The 20478-nt window shown below is 39.7% G+C and overlaps 1 protein-coding gene across 3 annotated transcripts in view; it reads right to left on the bottom strand.

Annotated features, from left to right (window-relative positions):
* Nucleotides 1-20478, bottom strand: part of CORIN (corin, serine peptidase) — a 179614-nt gene that overhangs the window by 108925 nt on the left and 50211 nt on the right. For all 3 annotated transcript variants that reach the window (XM_024573820.4, XM_053922516.2, XM_053922515.2), the window contains exon 4: nt 13923-14130. In XM_024573820.4, coding sequence (XP_024429588.2) covers nt 13923-14130 — 208 coding nt within the window. The remainder of the gene's footprint in view (nt 1-13922; nt 14131-20478) is intronic.

The raw sequence follows: 20478 nt of genomic DNA, 5'->3' as shown, positions 1-20478 counted from the left end.
TAGCTCTCTTAAGAGGTGTAACCAATGGAGACCCATAAGCTTTAAATGGCGGGACATGGACACATGAAATAGTGATAGAGTATTAATAACTAGCAGCCCTCTCAAACAGTGAGCAAAATGAGAGGCCATTTGTTCTTGCTTTGCATGACATTCAACGGCATTGCCTACGAGGGGTGGAAGTGTTTTGCTCTCACCACACGGAGCAGTGTGATGAGAAAGACCACACTATTTTGGAATCTAAGTGTCTCTATCCAAGCAACCAGCAGACTGACGTCTGAAAACAGTGCTGAGCACAGGGCAGGGCTCAGATCTGGCGCTCAGAATGCTATTTTAGAAATGGTGATTACTTTCAATCGATGTGTGAAGTGTACTTGGTGTCGTGTGAAAGTCCCTGACACACTTCAACTGAAGTTTAAGCAGAAAACAAATACACAAGTAATCATATTACATAGTGATAGTGAGCTTTTTATTGTATTTCCACTAGGAAGGATGTTCTCAAATGATTTATCTGCGATAAACTTGAAGATTTTGCCTGCACATTTTTAAGCAAATTTATCTAACAAATTTTTTAGAATTTACCAAAAAAATAGATTCTTTCATTATTGTGCACCAGGAACCACATGTCTCCATACCCCCCAAAACTTTATAGACTTTAGCTGCAAAAAAAAGTTCTGATAAGACCCAACATTAAAATTATTGAACAAGCTACAGCTACAAAATAGGCTGATACAAGGATGAATTGTTAAATTTTACAAATCATTTTTTCTAACTCTTTAACTACTTTTTGCCCCACAGAAGAGTTACAGAACTAATACAGAAAGTTTCCATGTATGTTGCACCCAGGCTCCCTCAAGGTTAACACCTTACACAACTACAGTGTATTATCAGAACCAGGAAATTAACATTGGTACAGTATCTTTAACTAATCTTAAGGACTCTGTTCAAATACCCCTAAATTCTCCACTCGGGATCCCACATCACATTTAGTTGTCACTTTTTATTTTGGGCAAATAAATTAACCTTTAAATATATTAGGAGAATTCAGGATTTAAAAGTTTTTCCAATAAAAAATAAGTCTTTGCGGCAGACAGAGTCTAAGCTGATCCCTGTATTCGGGCCCTGTGTAAGCCCCTCCCTTTGAGTGTGGGCAGCCTAGTGACTTGTTTCCAACCTATATATGGTAATGGGATGCCACTTCCATCATAAATAAGAGTGTGACGTCTCTACTGCTTGCTTTCCTTCTGTAGGGGATGACATGATCTGTACATTCATCCAGTGGTATGCTGGGTAACCGGCTCCCCCAAAACAAAACAAAACTATCACTTGTAGCACTTGCCATATGGGGGAGGCCCACATAACGAATACTTTATTTAGAGTAGCCTCTGGCCAACAGGCAGCTAGAAACTGAGGCCCTCAGTCCCCCAGCCCTTGAGGAACTGAAATCCTTCCAACAATCACACGAGCTTGAAATTGGATCCTTCTCCAGTCAAGACTTCAAGTAAGACCCCAACCCTGGCCAACACCTTGATTGTACCCATATGATGGACCCTGAAGCAGAGGACCCAGGTAAGTCACTGCCAGATTCGAGATCCACAGACTATGCACTCTGTTAGGAGTGTTTACAGCACAGCGATCAGCAAATGCTACAAAAGATAGTGTTGTTTTATTTTTTAGGAAGCCAGCTTAGCAGAACACTCCTGGATGAATGCCTAAATCATGTCCCCTGCTACAGAAGGAAAACTGTTTTTGTTGCATCTCCACTGCAAGGGAAATCACTGACTTGCACTTGAACCAGTTCAAGACATTATGTCACCACTACCTCACTGTCTCCCAGCACCGCCACAGTCACCACTCCTTGGACATGCGTGATTCTCTCGGTGGTAACACCATCTACCCAAGTCCTCCAGTCCCAAAACCTTTGCCTCACCCTCAGCCTCAACATGTATGTGTAATTAATCATCAAGTAGTGCTAATTTTACTTCCTCAAACCTCCTCAAATCCATTTTTTCTCTCCCCATTTTGTGTTCTAGTAAAATAAAACTAGCTGGAGTTTCCTTAAGAAATGATAAATCTAGGCTGAAATGCCTTCTTTTTCTACCTTGTCCACATGGCAAACTTGTATTCATTCCCTTAAACCCAACTCAGCTGCTACCTCCTCCCTGGAAGTAGCCTTTTCTAATAATGTCAGATGAAAAGAGTTCTTCCTTGCTCTCCGTGTTACCCCACACCTTGGAAACTGATCACGTTGTACAGCCACTGAATTGTTTTCATGTCTAGATCCCTGCTATGCTGAGTCTCTTGAAGGCAGAACCATGTGTTACTCATCGCTGCATCCCTGCATCAAACTATGTGCCTGGCACATTGTGGGTGCTTATAAGTGTTTGATAAAAGAATAAATAGATAACTTTCCTAACGTCCTTGTTCAATGAGCTGAAGTCAGAAGCTAAGAGTGAGCTTCCTCCCAAGTTCTAAATGTGCCTGGCAAGACCCTCCACCCCTCCGCTACGTCTACTCTCCAACACTCACGTCCTTGCCACCAGTACCTGCCTGCTTGCAGGGCTGATTGTGTCAGGCTCTCTTTCCCACTTATGTCACTTAGCACAGGACATTCAGGGTATCTGGGTCTTCCTCACCCTCGAGATCCTTATTTCCCGATGGGAAATATAATCTTCTCAGTGAGGTTTTCTTCAGAAATACTTGGCTTAAAAATGTTTCTCTTGCCACCCTACCCCCACTCCCCCAAAGCTTCCTTGCTGGATATTTTCCATTGCACTTATCACTATCTGATATGCATTTACTTATTTATTATCTATTTATCTGCTTATTGTCAATCTCCTTCCAATATAATATAAGCTCCATGAGGTCAAGGATTCTTATGTATTTTGTTTGCTGCTTTCTCCCTAATGTGTACAGTCAGCACTCCATAAATATGTATTGGAGAAATGAATGAATCGCATTCAAAGGATAATGTGGTGGCCTGCTTGGAATAAAGCTACCAGTAGCACAGCTGGGAGCAGGGCCATCACTACCAACTCAATGGGCCGTAGGAGAGTTCACACCATCCCTTCTGTCCTGGTCCCCTTCCCTTCAGGTCAGCAAATTCTGTACACGCTATTTAGGCTTGAAATAATCCCCAGGTAAGAGGAAAATGTCAGTAAAATTGCTAATGGATGAAAACCCTGCATTTAAATGTCTCACTTAAAAGCCAAGAGCAGGGTGTCACCCTTAGAATAGAGAAAGTTGGGGAAATACCAACAGATAAACGCAGCTTAAATTGAGATGGGTGTGAATACTGGAAAACCACACAAACAGACCTGAAAGAGAATATAAAATTCTATCCTTCTAACCAACACGAACCTGATTCTCATTAATACTTGGCACCCTTACCAGGGCCCATGGATTTGGACTGACAAATCACCAAAGAAACATGCAATTGTTAAATTGTTTTTGCAGCTGTTTTGATTTTTGTACATCATGAAATGACACCTTCAATACAGATCTTTGAATGAATTGAATCACAAATATTAAATCTAAATTCTAGCCGCCTCCACATCATACCAAGCAACTGTCGAGGAGAAAAGCCAACAAATGACTCCGCTGAGTCGGATGAAACACATGTGCTGCAGACACCGTCAGGGACATGACAAGGCATTTCCAGATGGACCTGGCTGTCACGGCTTGACCCTGTTGCTTTACATCTTTGTAAAGTAAAAGTTAACATGAGTTATCTGACACTGTATGACTCACACTTGGAGCCTTTTTGGCTCATAAAGTGGAACCTTACTTATCATTGGTAGTTTATGTGTAATGCCAAAAAGCACACCAGGTCACCTGTGTTGCCCGAGGGTGGGAAGGAACCATGACACAACTGCCACCTAGACGGCCAGGCGGCCCGCACTGGTGGGGCGGAAGGGACTGCCGTTTCCAGGGCGGCAGGGAAGATCAGGGGAGTAAGCTGCAAATGACTTTCAGAGTATTTAGTTGGTAATAGCAATGAAGCCTATCTTTTCCCTTTGCCAACTGATATATATCTTTTTAAAATTACGATTATAAAAAATTTTAATTCTGTCATGTTTCCATTTATTCCCAAATATGATATAACAGAGTTCTTGGGACACAGATAAAACCTTTAGTAAAATAACTTAGCAGTATGTAATTATTCTCCATTTAGAAAAAAAATAATAAAGTTTATATTAACTTCACATCGTTTCTGAATTCTTCAAAAAATATGTTTTAAATCAAGTTATAATTTCCAATTGGCTTGTCAGATGATTTCAGGGTTGCATTTACATGGGAAATTGGTACATACTGTGTTATAAAAATAACATATTTAAGAACACAGTAAGCCTTCCAAAATTACATTATAGGCAGACAAATGTGTTATTTTTTACTAAAACAGTCTCAGTAAAATTCAACTCAAAAATAGTGGGATGATGTAATAATGGGCAGTAGTAGAAATTGTGAGTATAAATTGAATGGTGAGGGAGATGCTTTACAATTCTTGTATAGCAAATACTTTTTAAAAATTTCATTCCAATATCCACTTTGGAGCTCGTCTTGACTATTCCACTAGAGGCCATCTCAGTAGTACGGCCCTCTTTAGCAACATGATGGAGTCGGCACAGGAAAGCCATATCAACTGTGTGTTTGAAAGGACAGGAAACTTTTCTGGTAACTTTGAATAATGAGACCCGGAGTGCAGGGTCGTTTTTCCAGGAAACTCTGCTGCTTCTAAAAGGACGTCTAGGGCATGTATAAGAAATGGAAAAATGGTGCCTTCCAAAAAGAAGATTTTAAATATCTCTTGTTTCTTTTAACATTTTTTTTCTTCTTCCTTAGTGGATGAAAAAAAATATGCCTAGAACTTTTATTTACCTATCAGGATTTTAGCAAAAGTTAAAAGATGAACCTAAAGTTAATGGAAGATACCAACCTAGCAGAGTTCCAATCCTGATATATCACAATTTTAGAATCAAATCTTACTGAATTAAATGTGAGAAGCAGGGTAACAGGGGACAGGTGTTGACGGATCAGAAGTTCTATTTTTCCACCACAAACTGTTTAACTCTGAACACAAGCCAAGGCACCCAAGACATACAAGTGTTCAAAGCAGATAATTTAGCTCCTTTCCAAGGTGATACACTAAATATTTGCTTAACATGTATTAGGGGAGAGCTTGAGAGTCAAACAGAGAGAAAGAGGGCTTTGGGTGGCAGGGTCCCAATTTGCACACCCCACATGGCACAACAGAAATCCTATCATTCCTTCAGCCTGTCCTTTTGGAAGGCAGCTAGGTGGCTGACCATCTGTTGTTACTACATATTCTCCATGGGGTGTCAACACAACCCAGCACAAAGTCCTCACTAGATTCTCTCATTATTATTTCCAATGCAAATAGAAATACCCTTGAGAAAAGTTATGGAAAATTTAATCTTCTTTTTTTTCATAAGCTTTTAGAACTCCTTCAATCAAGTGTCGTGGGCTACTATGCATGAACCTGCCCCTAAGTCATCAGGAAACTAATTTACCAAAAGATGCTGAATTCCTTGCTGAAATGTCTCCAGTATTTAAACCAACCGATGAGAACTTACTGTGGTGATGACAACTCATCCTTTCCTGAGACAACAATTCTGGATGTAGACAAATTTATTATCCATAAATTTCTTACTTAAGTCGAAATTTTTTCCTCTGTGGCTTTCAATTATTGGTCCTATCTTTGCCCTGCGGAAGCATATAGAAAAAGTATATGGCCCCTCATCCAGGCCACGCCCAGAAATATCTGAGGATGACCATACCACCTACTAGGCTTTGCTCCTCAACTCTTCTTCACACAAACAGATTTCGAACATGATCTTGGTCATTATTATCTGGACATTTAATGCATGGTTGTGTCTGCTCTTCAACTAAACCTTACATCTAAGGTTTCCAACTATCGTTGACCTAAAGTGTTCTTAACTGAGTGTGTAGTAGTCAACCTTAAAAAGAAAGCACTGAGCCCCCAGGCCAACCCTCAGGAACCACTCAGTGCTTCCTTATCTATTAGGTCCAGGATTTTGACAGCTTGAGAAGAGCAAGTTATTATATTTTAGCTGGTTGTTCTGCCAACTGAAGCTCATTCGGAAAGAAGCTAAATTATTTCTGGGAATATCATCCAACTTACTTTAAAATTGTAATTTATTTTATATGTATAAAATTTGATTTATACATGAACTTTCAGGAACGTATCAATTATACTAAGCAATGTACAACTATAGTCAACATATTTTAAACTCCCATTTACCTAAACATTTAGAAGGGTTCCTTCAATGAAGTTTATTTATTTATTCATCCATTCCTAAATACTTATTAAGCACCTACTATGTGGTGGGCACTGTTCCAAACACTGGGTATACAATGATGTGCAAAGTCAAGTTTCCTGCCACACGGACTTTATAAAATAAGACAGATGACCTACAGACAAGCAAAAAGAGATACAGCCAGGCTGCAATGAAAGATGATGAGAAAACGATGGAAGGTGGTCAGAGCAGGCTTCTCTGCAGAGATGTCTTTTGATCAGAGGGCTTAGAGTGAGGGGATAGATCCTTAAAGGGGAAGGGAACATCATGGCGACTGAAATGAGAAGGAAGTTGACATTTTTAAGAAATATTTAGAAAGATCTGTGCAGCTGGGTGAGGGTTGATGATACTTGAGGAGCTGGGAAGGCTTCCAAACCATGGCCAGGAGTTTATTTTATAATCTAAATCTAATGGAAAGCCCCAGAAAGAGGAGACGCAGGGGAATGACATCATCTAATTTGTGTTTTTAAATTATCACTCTGAGAGCTAAGGAGAAAATTATTTAGAAGGTGGGAAGAGTGAGAAAAATATGTAAATCTTGCATCTTTGAAAGAGGTGATGAAGTTTATACCGCCCCGGACACTCACATACCTTCTCTGAGTACTGTACCAGTAACAGTGCTTACGATTCATGGAGAAGTTGCTGTGTGCCAGATAGTGTAGACCATGTGTGAGCACTTCATGTAAACCACTGTTTAATACACACAAACACACTCTATGAAGTGGATATTGTCAGTATCATTACCAAAATAAGGACACTGAGGGTCAGCACTGCTAACTAAAGTCCCTGAGGTCTTAAAACTGACAACTGGCAGAGCTGTAGTTTGAATCAGGTTTCATCTGCCCCCGATCTTTCAAGTATATTCTCTGCAGTTGCTAGATAAATTTCTAATCTCCAGTGAACATACTTATTGGGGAAAAAGAACAGTGCTTTTGAAAAGGATCATTTGAAGAAACGCATTTGATCCTCTTAACAATTCTATATGAAGTGAGTACAGTGCGGAGATATAGTCTCTAATCTCTAGTCCTGTGGCTATATACATTTTTTAAATTTATTTCCACAGGCATTAAGAATTTCTGTTAAGGAGCCTGTGGCAAAGCAATACTCCAAAGGGAAAAATCAATAGCAAAACATGTCAAGTGTTTAATGCTAAGGCCTCATTTCATGAGCGGAGTTTCTCTGAAAAGTAGTAGATGTGAGTAGAGTGATGACAATCAGCATGGTCTCCTGGGTGTCTTCTGGAAGCAAGGCCAAGGCTGGACCTTCCAGGCCAAAGTAACCCCCTCCCGAGCTTTGATAAAGTTATAGGCCTGTTACTCAACAAGGTGGGACAGGGTGATAGCTACACAGCAGAAACATGGGGCTGCAATACCTGCTTCCTCTTTCAAATGCAGAGGCCTCCAGCGTACCGTGCCTATTAAGTCTCCTAGAAACTTTTGTTATCCTCTTGGCCTGGGAGTTATAAATTTCTCTCTAGCTGCTTGCTGGTATTTCTAAGCTATTGCTTCTAACCCACATATTTTCAAGGTTACCCAAATAGTTTACCAGCTAAATCTCCATATCTTGAGGTACATTTCACTGATTCTATATAAATTATACTCTACTTTATACTACATGATACACACATTTATTAAATGCAATTTAGTCTAAAGTACATTATTAAAGTTCATTGTTATATAGTGTAATTTTAACAAGTATCTCAGGTCCCAAAGGATTCTAGTTAGAAAGAATAGCATTTATACATCCCACTATATCTTTTTTAAGTTAAATTTTAAATGTCATTAAATAACTATTTTCTCTTTGATGAAATATAAGCAGTTCTCCGTTATATGAATAGCAGAGAAAAATAAGATATCATTGTGATAATATATCACAATGATATATAAATATCATTATAATATCATAAGATAATAGTGTAATATAAGGAAAATATATTTCACTTTAGAATTATTTTCTGGATCCAAGATGGCAGAAGAGCAAATGGAAGCTACACTAACCTCCTGCCAGGACCAATCTGGAATTACAACTAAATTGTAGGGAAATTGTTACTCATCCTGAGTAACCAAATGAACACTAGCTGGAGAGAAGCCTTATAACCAAGGACAGACAGAAGAAACCACTTCATCATAACAAGACTGGTAGGGACTGCGGAAGAGGTGTGAGAGGGCTGGCTGGGTTCCCATGGGTGTCAGCTGAAGTACCAGAGGGATATTTCAGCAGCTGGGAGGTTCCCACTGAGAAGTGTGGGGTCTAAACCATAGCCTACAGCTCCAGAGCCATAAAGGAACTCAGATAACATTCAGCTGTGAAAAGCAGCAGGGTTTCTGTCTTCCAAGGAGCGACAGCTAGAGACACAGAGAGCCTCTTAAAGGTCCAATGCACAAAATTTTGTTTGCAGCCCCTTACACTAGACTCTGACAGAGGGAGGGCAGAGTAGACTAAGGACAGTTGAGGAAAGTCTGGGGTTGGTGGCTCTGGGGAGAGAACTGAAGGAAGAGCCACCAGGATCCCTGTACTGAGTTATTCCCCATACTGCAGGAGCCATCTTTCTCCAGCAGAGCATTCCCCTCTGAGTGGCATCAGCCTGAGGGGAAGCAAGAGCCCAGCCCCAGAAATTACTCTGCCCCACCCTGTGGTGTTTAAACTTGACTACTGATCACAGCTTGATTAGTTTAACAGCTGATCAGTTTAACAGCTGATTAATTCAACAGCTTAGATGGAACATACAAAGAAGTAGCTAAAATGGGAAGTCAAAGAAACCCTGAATGAAAGAACAAGAGAATTCTCCAGAAGAACTAGATGAAATGGAGGCAAGCAACTTATCAAAGTTTAGAGTAATGATTATAGAATACTCAACAGTATGAAAAAAGACATAGAAACCATAAAAGGGGACCAGTCAGAAACAAAGAATGCAATGTCTGAATAAATAATACACTGGAAGGAATAAACAGTAGGTTGGATGAAGCAGAGGATCAAATCAGTGATTTGGAAGACAAGGTAGAAAAAAAACACCCAAGCAGAGCAGGAAAAAGAAAAGAGGATTTAAAAAAATGAGGAGAGCTTAAGAAATATTTTAGACAACATGAAGCAGAACAATACCTGCATCATGGGAATACCAGAAGAGAGTGAGCAAGGGATCGAGAGCCCATTTGAAGAAATAAAGACCAAAAACTTCCCTAATCTGGTGAAGGAAAAAGACATACAAGTCCAGGAAGCCCAGAAAATCCCAAACAAGTTGGACCCAAAGAGGCCTACCCCGAGACACATCATAATTAAAATGACAAGGCTTAAAGACGAGGAGAGAATCCTAAAAGCTGCAAGAGAAAAGCAGGTAGTTACCTACAAGGGAGCACCAATTAGACTGTGATTTGATTACTTATCAGAAACATTTCAGGCCAGAAGGGAGTGGCGTGAAATATTCAAGGTGATGAAAAGCAAGGACCTACAACCAAGGCTACTTTACACAGCAACACTATCATTTTAAATGGAAGGAGAAATAAGGAGCCTCCCAGACAAGAAAAAGCTGAAGGAGTTTGTTAACACCAAACTAGTATGGCAACAAATGTTTAAGGGCTTGCTTTAAGAAGAAGGAAAAAAAAGAGAAAGAGAATAAAATAAAGGAAAACAGTCTAACAATAAAATGGCAATACGTACATATCTATCAATAATTACCTTAAGTGTAAATGGCTTAAATGCTCAAAAACAAAAAGACATAGGGTAGCTGAATGGATAAGAAAATAAGATCCATATATATGCTGCCTTTAGGAGACCCATCTCTGATCAAAAGATATACACAGACTAAAGTAAAGGGGTGGGAAAAGATATTTCATGCAAATGGAAAAGAAAAAGCTGGAGTAGCAGTGCTTATATCTGACAAAATAGACTTTAAAAACAAAGGCTACAGTAAGAGAAAAAGGACCTTACATAATGATAAAGAGAACAATCCAACAAGAGGATATAACCCTACTAAACATTTATGCAGCCAATACAGGAGCACCTAAATATGTGAAGCAAATCTTGATGGACATAAAGGGAAAGATCAACAGAAATACAATAATAGTTGGGAATTTTAACACCCCTTTGACTTCAGTGGATAGATCTTGCAGACAGAATATCAACAAGGAGACAGCAGCCTTAAGCGACACACTAGATCAAATGGATTTAAGTGATATCTTCAGAGCATTTCACCCCAAAGCGGCAGAATACATATACTTTTCCAGTGCACATGGAATGTGTTCTAGAATAGACCACATGTGAGGACACAAAGCAAGTCTCAATAAATTTAAGAAGACTGAGATCGTATCGAGCATCTTCTCTGACCGCAATGATATGAAACCAGAAATCAATCACAAGAAGAACATTGAAAAACATGCAAAGACATGGAAGCTAAATAACAATGTTATTAAACAATGAATGGGTCAACAAGATTAAGGAAGAAATTAAAAGATACCTTGAAACAAATGAAAATGAACACACAACAATCCAAAATCTGTGGGACACTGGGAAAGCAGTCCTAAAAGGAAAATTCATAGCAATACAGGTCTATCTCAAAAAACAAGAAAAAGCTCAAATAAACACTCTAACTGTACACTTAAAGGAACTTGAAAAGGAACAAACAAAGCCCAAAGTGAGTTGAAGGAAGGAAATAACAAAATCAGAGTAGAAATAAATGATATAGAGTCTAAAAAACAGTACAGAAGATCAATGAAGCCAAGAGCTGGTTCTTAGAATTATTTTCTATAATACATTTTACTTTCAACAAACTTATTTTGCTTATTAAATTTAGCTTACAAGTCCCATGCTCATCATAAGTGATAGTAGGGAGCAATGGCCTGAAAGTATAACTATAAAATTAAATATGATGATAAGTGTAATAACAAAAAAAAATAGCCTAATTCCCCAAAGGACACCTGAAAACTGTCTGTAAATTATTATCCATTATAACAGAAAATGGAAAACTCTCCCAGGAGAACATTTCTCAGGATGAACCAGGTCAGGAGAAAAAAAAATTTACCTAAAAAGTGCCCTGAAGACTGTGAACACCTCAACTAGAACTTTGCAACTAATTTAACTCAAGAGCAGCAATTGAATTATAATAAGGATGATCAAAATGAAATAAGAGTTTTCTGGAAGCTGAATGCACTCTTCCTTTGTCTTACTTATGCACATACATGAGTCCTTTGAGAAATTAGAGGAAAGAGATGTCAGTGATATCACTTGAAATTAAGGAGAAATGGAACTAGAATCCAGCAGCAGCCTTCAGTATCCTACTTAATTTTCTTATATTAGTTAGTTAGTTAGTTAGTTTAGGGAGAGGGAGAGGGAGGGAGAAAGAAAGGGAGTGAAACATTGATGCAAGAGAAACATCGATCAGTTGCCTTTTATATATGCCCCAACTGGTGACCTAACCCACAACCCAGGCATGTGCCCTGACTGGGAATCAAACCCATGACCTTTTGCTTTGTGGGGTGACATGCAACCAACTGAACCATACTAGTCAGGGTACCTAATTTTCCTTTAACCATATAGTATTTCACTTTTTTTTTCAATCCTTTAACACTTAGCATATGTTATAAACAGTTTTTGTGCTCTCAATTTTATTAGCACTTCTTTTCAATCCACTATTTGATAACTATTGCTGACATCTATTTATTGAGCTGTCTCTAAAAGCTAGGCACTGTTCCAAACTCTCTGTCATCTAAACCTCATGTGAGTTTCGTAAAGTAAATACAACTATTATGTCCATTTTACAGATGAAAAGGCTGAGGCACATGGCTCTGTACCCTGCTTTCACAGCCACTGCGGGGAACTCAATGGTGGCCCCAAAAGACATGTCCGTGTCCTAACCTCTGGAACCTTGACTGTAACCTTATGTGAAAAAGGTCATTGCAGATGTCACAAGCTAAGGGCCTTGAGAGGATGAGGTCATCTTAGGTTGTCAGGATGGGTCTTGCATCCAACGACAAGGGTCCTCATAAGGGACAGAAGAGAAGACACAAACACACAGAAGAGAAGGCCATATGAAGAAGGAGCAGAGACTGGAGTGATGTGGCCACAAGTCAAGGAACGCTTGAAACACCAGAAGCTGGCAAAGGAGGGAAGTGAGTCCCCAGGAATCCCCAGAGCGGACGTGGCCCTGCCAGATTTCAGCCTTCTGGCTTCTAGAAATGTGAGAGGATAAATTTCTGTTGTGGAAGCCACCCAGCTCGCAGTAATTTGTGACAGCAGCCCTAGGAAACTAATACAACCACCCTGTCACACTGCCACCATTCTAGCGACATAAGGGGACTCTTTACTGCCAACCGGTTTCACTCCTGGGAAAGGCCCAACAGAGCTTCTTTCTCTTTTGACCATGAAGGCGGCCTCTGCAGATGGTCCTTTCCAGCAAAGCTTTCCTGAACGCTGTATCCGCTGACAGTTCTTTCCTTACTTCAAAAGCGCAGGATCTACTGTTTCTACTCCACCTAGTTTTTATTCTATGGCAGTGCAGGCTTTTTATAGTTCAAATAGTAAACGGCTTTTCCTGTTAAAAGCATATTTTATACACTAATTAAATTAGTACAAATAACATGCAATCTATTTGCACTTGAAAATGCATTTCAACTTAACATCACTATTCTGAAAACTGCCTAACATTTCAATTCAGAAAGTAATGGTCATTATTTTAACACATGTTTTTAAAGTGTATGCTTAGTATTTCAAATATTCCCTGACATTCTCTTCACTGATTCACACTTATTGAAAATTATCTCTAATCCCATTTGATACTGGGCTGGGTGGTCTCTGTCCCTCTGCATGTAGCCTTCACCCTCCTTGCCCTGCTCTGAGTGCCAGTGTTGACCATGAACGTCACCCAGCATCTCATCCACACCTGATGTAGACGAGGAGATATGGGACTTTTGAGCTGATGATATTTAGATGATATTTTGGATCTTATCTATTGAGCTCCCATGAACTGCAAGTCCGTGCCCAGTGGTTGTTGGTGAGTTCACCTGGTAGACGGAAGGGCAGGAGGAGAGTGAGGTCAGGGTGTTTGTTTCTTCTCTATCCCTGCAGAACTGCCATGGTCCTCTGCCTGGGGTCACAGCACTTGGACTGTTGGGAGACCCCTGACCCCTACCTGTAACTCTCTCCAGGGGCTACCCACCTTCTTCCCCCTTCAAGTCGCTTGGGTGGTGGAACTGCACCCCCCTATTGTGGGACCCTGATGTTTCCCATCACTTATTTGTTCTCTTAAGCCTAACCACACCTCCATGAGAAGCCTGTCCAATAAACACTTTCCATCTCCCCTTTGGGGATGCTTTCTGTCGTCTGCCAGACCCTCACTGAACTAGCTACTGAGTACCACGGCTGACAGCATCAATACAACACACTGAGTAGTTTCTTCCCATACATAACATTATTCCAGGGCTTCAGAAAGTTTCTAGTTTAAAAGAATTACAAATGGTGATGACTATGTGTGGGTTTTTTTTTTTTCTCCTTTAACAACACCACCACCAAAATGTGGTAACTTGGGATGATTTTGTTCCTGTTAGATATTCTGCTACAACTGACTCTTATCACCGAATGACTTTGGTTCCAAAATACCTGTCATCACCATCACCGACGCACTCGGGGAAGGCAAGGCTACAGCCAAAAAGCATGATATGTTGATAGCAACTGAGGCGATGCAGGTACGTGAAGAATTTGAGGAACGTCTCCATTTCCATGTTTTTGATGATTGATAAGGGAGTTGTTGGCGTGGTGTGGTAGGGCAGCGCCTGACACTGGCTGTGGGTGATGTTCATGCAGGCACCTGGGAAGTCAAGATAATCACAGTTAGGAGCAGACACATCAGAATTCCCTGTTTACAAACATCTGATATGAAAGGCTAATGTGTTCATACAATAAAATATATTTTGTAAGGATGATAACAGATATACAATCTGACATATACACATAGGATTATATGTGGAGGGTACACACACACGTGTGTGTGATAATGAAATCAAGGTACTTTTATTCACAGAAGAGCGTTGTGTCCTGAGCCAGTGTGGAAAAAATACACCTAGCTGGTGGGCATATAAATTGTCAGTCACCGTTGTGGGTCACGGCTGAGCGGGGCAACATGCATCAGAAAAATCTTTTGAACGTGCATATCATTTGGCACGGTAATATCTACTTTAAAAACTTTATCTTAAGGAAATAATTATGATTGTGAACATGGATTTATCTACAGGAATCTTCATCGTTACATAGTTTCTAATTTTTTACATGTTTTTAATTATTGATTTTGGAGAGAAAGAGAGAGAGAGATAGAGAGACAGAGAGAGAAGCATCGATTTGTTGCCTCACTTGTTTATGCGTTCATTGGTTGGTTCTTCTTTATGGCCCCATGGGGGATCGACCACGCGGCCGTAGAGCATCAGCACAATGCTCCAAACAACTGAGCTGCCTGGCCAGGGCAGTTTCCAATTGTTAAACAATAAAAACCACCCAGGCAGTCAACAAAGAAGATTGAGTTAAAATGTTATTGAATAAACAACAGAATACTTAACTTAGATATGTGAAAGATGCTTTAAAAGATTTAATCATACAGAATGATGCTTATAATCTTACTTATTATAATAAAAATAGCAAGTCACAAAACAATTTGTATTTCATAATCCTGTTTTTAAAAATACATGATTATACAAGGATTTCCAATCCTGACTGTAGTTCAGGGTCAGCCCCAAGCCCCTGATGTCATTTCCCACAGCTGGCTTCTCTCCTGGGCACTGCTGCCTCTACATCCTTTCCTTCTTCAGTCTGTGAATTTCCATGGTTGGTCTGATATACACTAAAATTTAATATGGGTCTAAATGATGGCATTCTAGGAGAGAGTTATATTGGGTTGGCCAAAAAGTCCATTTAGTTTTTTCTGTAAAACAAAAGACTCATTTTTCACTCTTACCAATAACTTTATGTATATTTTGAGTATGTCGGCTATCTCTCGCTATTGGCTTCTAATGGGTAGAGGCCAGGGGTGCTGCTAAACATCTTCCAATGCATAAGACAGCCTCACAGCAAAGAATTATTTGGCCAAAATGTCAATAGTACCAAGAAACTTCTCAAACCACTCTTGACACGTTCAATCAGTCACAGCACCTTCTCCATACACTGCACAAACCTTTTTTTCTGTTTGAGTTGCATTTTTACTTTTCTTGAAATAATAAAGCATAATATGCTATAAATGTTATATATTTTCTTCCATCTTCAATGTTAAAATGGCTGCACAAAAATTCACCAATTTTGATAAGGTTTTTAAAAATGCACGCTGATATAAAAGTTGTCATAATACAATCTAACAAAATTGTTTCAAATTAAGTTAAAGACAACTAAGCACGTCTAGAGCCATCATATGGGAAAAACTAAATGAACTTTTGGCCAACCTGATATTTTTCTTCAGTCAATTCTGTATTCTCTTATTGATTTATATGAAGATTTATTATGTTTATTAAAAATTTGAAATTTTGGTTATTATTTAAGTAGGCTACTATTCCAAAGCAGAATATTCAGGCTTTGGAAATGCAGTAGAAGTATTGATTTTAGTTATGTTGGGGAGGGGGGAAGCAAGGAGAGAAAGTTCAACAAGAGAGGGAACATCTATTCTGATCACTGTATAATTCCTAGTCAAAGAAATGAAGAGAAAAATCTTTCTAAGCCCAAGGCTAACTTTATTTTAATAAACATAATGTTGAAAAAAATAAGGCTGCATCTCTGACAAAATGGCCAGACTAACTCTTTGACCTGTAATACAGAAAGTACACCCTATCACAGGATTCCCAAACCCCTTTCCTGCTTCACTCATTCGCGCAGACCACCTCAAAGATCCTCTCATTGATTGGCCTCTCTGAGCTACTTCTAAGTGCACTGCCTAGTCTCACGGTTCTTACAGGCCTCTCTGGACACTGCCAGAGCCCTACAGGAAGTCGTTCCTTCCAATGACCACACTGCAGCCATTAGCTCAAAGAGTCTTACACTTCAAAAAAGACACAGCTCCCCATTGTTAGGTGATATTCACTGATCATCCAGAACACACTGAGCTCTGGACATGATCAAAATACGGTTTCCACTTTGAATGGCAACCAGTGACGTGCAGAACTTCTCTGTATGCAAGGTACTAGAATAGACATGGCAAAAATAAATAAATAAATAAAGGCACAACACTTTTTTGGACCTCTTCAAACTCAAAATACAAAACAGTTAAGAAAGGAAAGAGATGGAAAAAAAATCCAAGTTAAAATATGCACACAGAACTCAAACAGACACATACACACATGAGCTGAGCTTTGCATGAGTGCCGAGAGAGAGCGTTCTGGGCAAGGCTCATGAATATGGCATTCAGGTCACTCAGTAGGGGGGTTACGACACATCGGTGTGGGAGAGCACCACGCAGGGGAGGACGTACAGACAGGAGACTTCAAAATGACACAGTTGTGGGTGTGGTGCTACAAGCAGAGACGCTTGCTTACAAGAGCTGAGAGCAAATTTTTCTCCATCAAAAACATGAGATCATTTGTGGAAATTTCAGTGTTAGGAAAACATCTGTTGAAAACAAACCTTGTGTCAGACATCAAAACAGGGACTCAGATTCCCTTATTCATAATTATCTCATTTTCGCAACCCAGTTAAGTGGTAGCATGTCTGTATCATCCATGAAGAAAGAACTTCAGAAAGACTAAGACATCTGCCCAATGGTGCACAGCTATTATGTGGAATTCCAGATCTTTAAGTCTATGTGTTCCGAGTAACTTCTGTTTGGATTCACCTCGCGCTAATGAAACGGGGTTATTATGTTAAAAAGTTATTAAAGAAGATAATTCTTAATGGCCCGTGAAAGGAAGACACTGAAAAGCATATAATAATATATCACAAGGTCTGTATTTATATTCGCAGATAATATACCCATGTATACTGACCACATGCTGTCATTTGTTTTATATCACATTATTTTCTTTAGGGGTCATCAACTTTGGGGTTTATAAACTTGATGACGAACTATATTTGAAGCAATGAAATGACCGAAAGGCTCATTCACCCCACCTAGCCAAAGAAAAACTGAATATTGAGAAGTCACTTGAAAAAATCAAGATAGGAAAATTGCATTTTGGTGGGTGTGTTCAAGACAGTGTGAGTTTCACAAAAGAAAAAAAGTATTATCAATGATAATTGAAATTTTTTACTTAAAAAAATTTTTTTTTATTCAGTTACAATTGTCTGCATTTTCTCCCCATCCCTCCACCCCACCCCAGCCAGTTCCACCTCCCTCCCCCACCTCTACCCTCCCCCTTGATTTTGTCCTTGAGACTTTTTAAAAAAGGTATTTCCTTCTCTAACAGCAAACTGCTTTAGGAAAAAAAGAACCTGCACTCAGGAAATTATAAAACAATAGTGTGGACCTTAAAAATGAGTCTCAAATACTTGATATAGACATAAATACATTGTTTTCTATCTGTATGATGGTTTTCTGAAGTTTTCCAAAGCACTGTCACATTATAAAATATAATCTTAGTAATACAATACATACTCTTGTTATAAATTAAGAAACTAAGACTCTCATAGGCAGGTAGGTAGGAAGCTGCTGGATAGAAAGACAGGTGTGCAGACAGACAAAAAGTGACTTGCAGTAGGACACAGTAACAGAAGTGGACTGATACACAGGTCCTCATCAAATTAAAAATAACAAAATATTAATTTTCTAAAGTACTTTGCTGTATTTTTTCTAATCACCTCACCAGAACCTGCGTAAGCTTGCTGACTTCATATGGACGGTTGCACATTTCATTGAAGGGCTGCTAGTAAGAATTCCATAGCGTCAGGGGTGGTATTTTATCAGAGCACAGTTGATCTGTCCTAATTCACCTAAAGTGGCTCATTTAACCAAATTGCTTCACAGGCCTCCCTTGTGGATGCTTCTACATTTGCTTTTCTTACTTCTAGATCCTGAGAAATCGATGGAGTGGTAAAGGCCAGATCTCTGCACCCAGCCCTTTCAATGGTTGGCAGAGTTGGCTTCCTTCACTGGTCTCCCTTTTCAATCCTCTCATCCAGTTTGTCATCAATTTTGTTGCTGCTTCTCTGATGACATTTTTCATTCCTCCCTCTTTAGTTTACATTCGAGCCCTTTTCTGGTTATGTGTACCATTTGGGGCTTTCTCGCAGTCACCACTTTTATCTGCATATTTTTGTCCCTAATATTTACCGAGGGGCTGCAACACCCCCGGCACTGTTCTTGGCCCTTTCACATTAGCTCATTGGCCCTCCCCGCAAGTTCCTAACTCTGTTTTATGGCTGCGGAAACAAGGTTAAGTAATTTTCTGCAAGATGCATGCAGTTAGTAAATGCAAAAACTGGAATTCAACTACAGCCATTCCCTCCAAAATCCAAGTCTCTTTCCTCCAAAAGCTGCCCCATGATCTGAATGTTATAGCTGACGGTATCTTCTCACCTGGGTTCATACCACTGAGGGTGGGGCCCCATGAGTTCCGCAGCAGCATGCGGAGTCTTCCTCGCTGCTCATTCAACAAATATTTATCGCACTCCAAGCACTGCTCCAGGTGCAGAGCAAGTGACACCATTCTCAACAAAGTCCCTGCCCTTGTGGAGTTGACAGTCCAGTCGGGCAGAGGGGGGCAGAAAATAAACAAAGAAACACACACAAATAGTGTCTGGCATCGTTATACAGTCACAGTCCTAATCTCAGCAAGAACCAAAAAAACAATGCCTCCACAAGGAAAGACTAACATGACCATAAATCTATTGGTAGGACCAATGGAGGACTATTTTGAAGGTGAATTCCTCCTCTAAGAAACAGATGAAAGCTAAATATTTAAGAGGTAAGAATATGATAAAATTCAGATGCTAAGAAGAAATTTGACCTACTCTTTTGATTTTTTAATAATTCATATCCATGCTCAAGCATTCAGCTTGTTGCATCTTGTCTTCATTGTTCCTATTATAATGTTTAAGTTGTCATCGTTGCTTGTTTACTGAGGATTCATCCACAGACATCAAATAAAAACATCAAAGGGAAGCAACTCCCTCCTCCCCACTCGTCCCTGGGCTACGGAGCAGCAGTTGAAAGACAACAGGGGGAGCTGCCCTGCTTTCATATAAAAGGTGTACATTCTGAGACATCACAACTATGTCCCCCAGGCTGCACTTTACCTCCCGGGACCAATCTGTACTTCTCAATCCCTTCACATCTTCACCCAACATCCTGAAAATATAGGGGAGTGCTTTGTATTATTTTTTTAAAAAGGTAAAAAAGGTATTCAGGTGATTTTTATACCAGCCTCTAAGAGGTAAATAATTTTAATTTAATACAGTATAACTACTTGAGATTTGAGCTACTCACCTAATATTTTTATAGGTAACATTCATGTGCTCTAAATAAAAAATAAAACTAAAAAATAATTTTAAAAAGATATATTCTGTTACCCTTACGCACGCTCAATCGCTTTTAGCATAAGAACTCACCACGGTAAGCAGGAAGAAAGGGGAATATGCTACAAAGCACAAAGTCTCGAGACAGTTGAATAGAAAGACCCCGACACTAGAATGCTGCAGAGCTCAGAGGAGAGCGGGGGTGGCAATAACGATCGCAGCTGACAAGAGTAGCAGCAAACACTTTAACAAAGGGACATCTACTGGCTCCAAACCCTGGCCCCCACCAGGCTGTGTGACCTTGGGGAAATCACTTACCCCTTACAGGGGTGTGCAACCTTTTGGCATCTCTGGGCCACACTGGAAGAAGAAGAGTTGTCTTGGGCCACACATTAAATACACAAATACTAAAGATGACTGATAAGTGAAAAAAAGGGTTTTAAGTAAATTTACGATTTTGTGTTGGGCCACATTCATAGCCATCTTGGGCCGCACGCAGCCCGGGGGCCACAGCTTGGACAGCACTGCTCCTCCTATCTGTGAAGCGGAAATAATGAGAATGCTAATCACAGGGTTGTGAAGATCCAGTTTGTCAATGGAGGTAAGGAACTTAAGACAATGCTTTCATACTGCTGATGTATGACTGAAGTTCCAACAGCATTGATATCTTCAGCAAGAACAAATATGCAATTCAGAGAGTGGATCGGATGAGCTAAATTTCCTGTGCGTTAAAAGC

This window comes from Desmodus rotundus, chromosome 4 (genome assembly GCF_022682495.2).
Source record: "Desmodus rotundus isolate HL8 chromosome 4, HLdesRot8A.1, whole genome shotgun sequence".
Classification (NCBI taxonomy): domain Eukaryota; kingdom Metazoa; phylum Chordata; class Mammalia; order Chiroptera; family Phyllostomidae; genus Desmodus; species Desmodus rotundus.
The sequence above is the reverse complement of the archived record's forward strand: the minus strand, read 5'-3'. Positions and strand labels throughout refer to the sequence as shown.